Source organism: Aplysia californica, unplaced genomic scaffold (genome assembly GCF_000002075.1).
Source record: "Aplysia californica isolate F4 #8 unplaced genomic scaffold, AplCal3.0 scaffold00430, whole genome shotgun sequence".
Classification (NCBI taxonomy): domain Eukaryota; kingdom Metazoa; phylum Mollusca; class Gastropoda; order Aplysiida; family Aplysiidae; genus Aplysia; species Aplysia californica.
This window is the reverse complement of record NW_004797700.1, coordinates 545,756-547,599: the sequence shown is the minus strand read 5'-3', so window position 1 is coordinate 547,599 and position 1,844 is coordinate 545,756. Positions and strand designations below refer to the sequence as shown.

General features: G+C 39.0%; 1 protein-coding gene across 1 annotated transcript in view; it reads left to right on the top strand.

Moving 5' to 3' along the window:
• Nucleotides 1-1,089: 1,089 nt before the first annotated feature.
• The window catches only part of LOC101856596, a 13,886-nt gene continuing 13,131 nt past the window's right edge, over nucleotides 1,090-1,844 (top strand). Inside the window, exon 1 of the mRNA XM_005104664.3 lies at nucleotides 1,090-1,452. Coding sequence (XP_005104721.2) covers nucleotides 1,345-1,452 — 108 coding nt within the window. The 5' untranslated portion in view covers nucleotides 1,090-1,344. The remainder of the gene's footprint in view (nucleotides 1,453-1,844) is intronic.

Sequence of the window (1,844 nt, the reverse complement as noted above, 5' to 3'; positions counted from 1 at the left end):
CACCTCGATCTTTCCCCAGTGCCTATCCAAGCATTAATGCTGAGCATCTTCGAGCCATTCTGAAGGTCATGCTATTGCCTCATCCCTCAAACCAAATGTAGCTGAGCTGTGTACTGTGTAGGCTATAAGTATAAAAGAAATTAATTAAAGCGCTTCCAGGTTTTTTGCAGCTGGGAGTATGCAAGAAAAGCTTAGGCTTTGTAGGCCCAAAGAACGTTCATCAGCAATAGGTCAAACACGAAAAACAAGAAATATTATTTCAACAATAATGTATAATTTTATCTTTACCTATTGCGATTCTATTTTTTTTTCTTCTCCTCGTTATTTTGTCTTTGAGACTGTCTTCCTCATTGGTCTGATCGTATATTTCTTCCTCTCTCTTTTCTCCTTGTGGGTGTTTTGATTTCTTTTATTCTTTTTTTTTTTTTTTTTTTATACCTCCTTCTCAACCCTCTCTTGTTTTTGAGCATTTTGATTCTTTTACAAGCCAAACGAAGTACGGCAAAACCATTGAATAGGCAAACTATTCAATCGAAATCGAAGAGAAATCTTTAGATGGCGTTTTTGTCGGGCTAAACTCTATCCAAACCTATTTATTTCTTTATCCTCAGTCTGTTTTGAGTAACTTGTACATTCGTTCTGTACATTATCACTATTGGTTATGACCTATTAGCTTTAATGGATGCCTAGTTGTAACAACCAATTATTGTGCTTTACCACAGGTTATAGTTATAGCATTTTATAAGCTTCTTTACCCGGCTAAACGTTAAAAACCTAGTTATGTTCTGAGAATCTGAAAGTTTCCTTATTTTCTTTCGTCCTACTGCTTATTGTCAGTAACTTGTTCCGTCGGTTGTTACTCTCAGTACATGTATTATTATTCTTATTATTTATAATCTTTTTTGACCAACTAAACTCTAAGCTTATCCAAACCTAAATAGTTCTTCTTTTTTCTTTTTACTACGAGTCGTTTGGAAACCTGAAACTTCGGGGCCCCAATAAAAACGCCATATCTCTGCTTATTGGTTTACCTTCTTTTCTGATCGACTAAGCAGTGCTTTTCTTTTTGTTTCGTTTCTATGCTATTATAGAGCGTTGTTTTTTGTGGGTTATTCCAGATTGGGAGGCGAGTATTAAAATCCCGGGAAGATAAATGATCGTCCTTGGACTTCCGGTTTGTTCTTTCGATTGTCAATGCCTTTGGCCAAGATCTATCAATTCGCCCTCTGAGTTCTGAGATCATGACAGCCAGTACTCGTGGCGCATATAGCTAAGACAAATAGTGTGCAGTTTTCTTGAGCCAGAATATTGTCAACAGACTATTGCAATACTGCAATAACTAAAATGTCCTTTTATTTACGAAAACTGCGACGCACCCTTCGTCTCATTCCATCCACTCAAAGTCTTAGCTTCGGTTTCTCGACACGAGTGAACGAGAGGGATAATGCAAGTGTAAGTACAAACAATACACAATGCATTTTGTGTTGTTATTGTTAATCTAATGTTTTGTTTATTGATGGATGGGTGTTGTATTAGCAAAATCTATGTAGTGTAGTTACACTAGATCTAATAACAGGTCTTCTTCTATCCCATAGTTGGGGCAACCTTGCCACTTGGGCTTGGGGCCACCACTGCCACTGCATAGATCTGACAACCAGCTCTCTTAACTCTGCGTCTGTGCCCAGATGCGTATCTTATCAGCAACCGATTACGTCGGACGTGCCGGGCAGGCCGCCGGGGTCACTCAGTGTGTACTGTTAGTGTACAGCACACGTGCCGGGAAATGTGTGTTTTCGATATGAAGGAAGAGGCTAGCCGTACTTAATGACGGCTAGACTGACGGC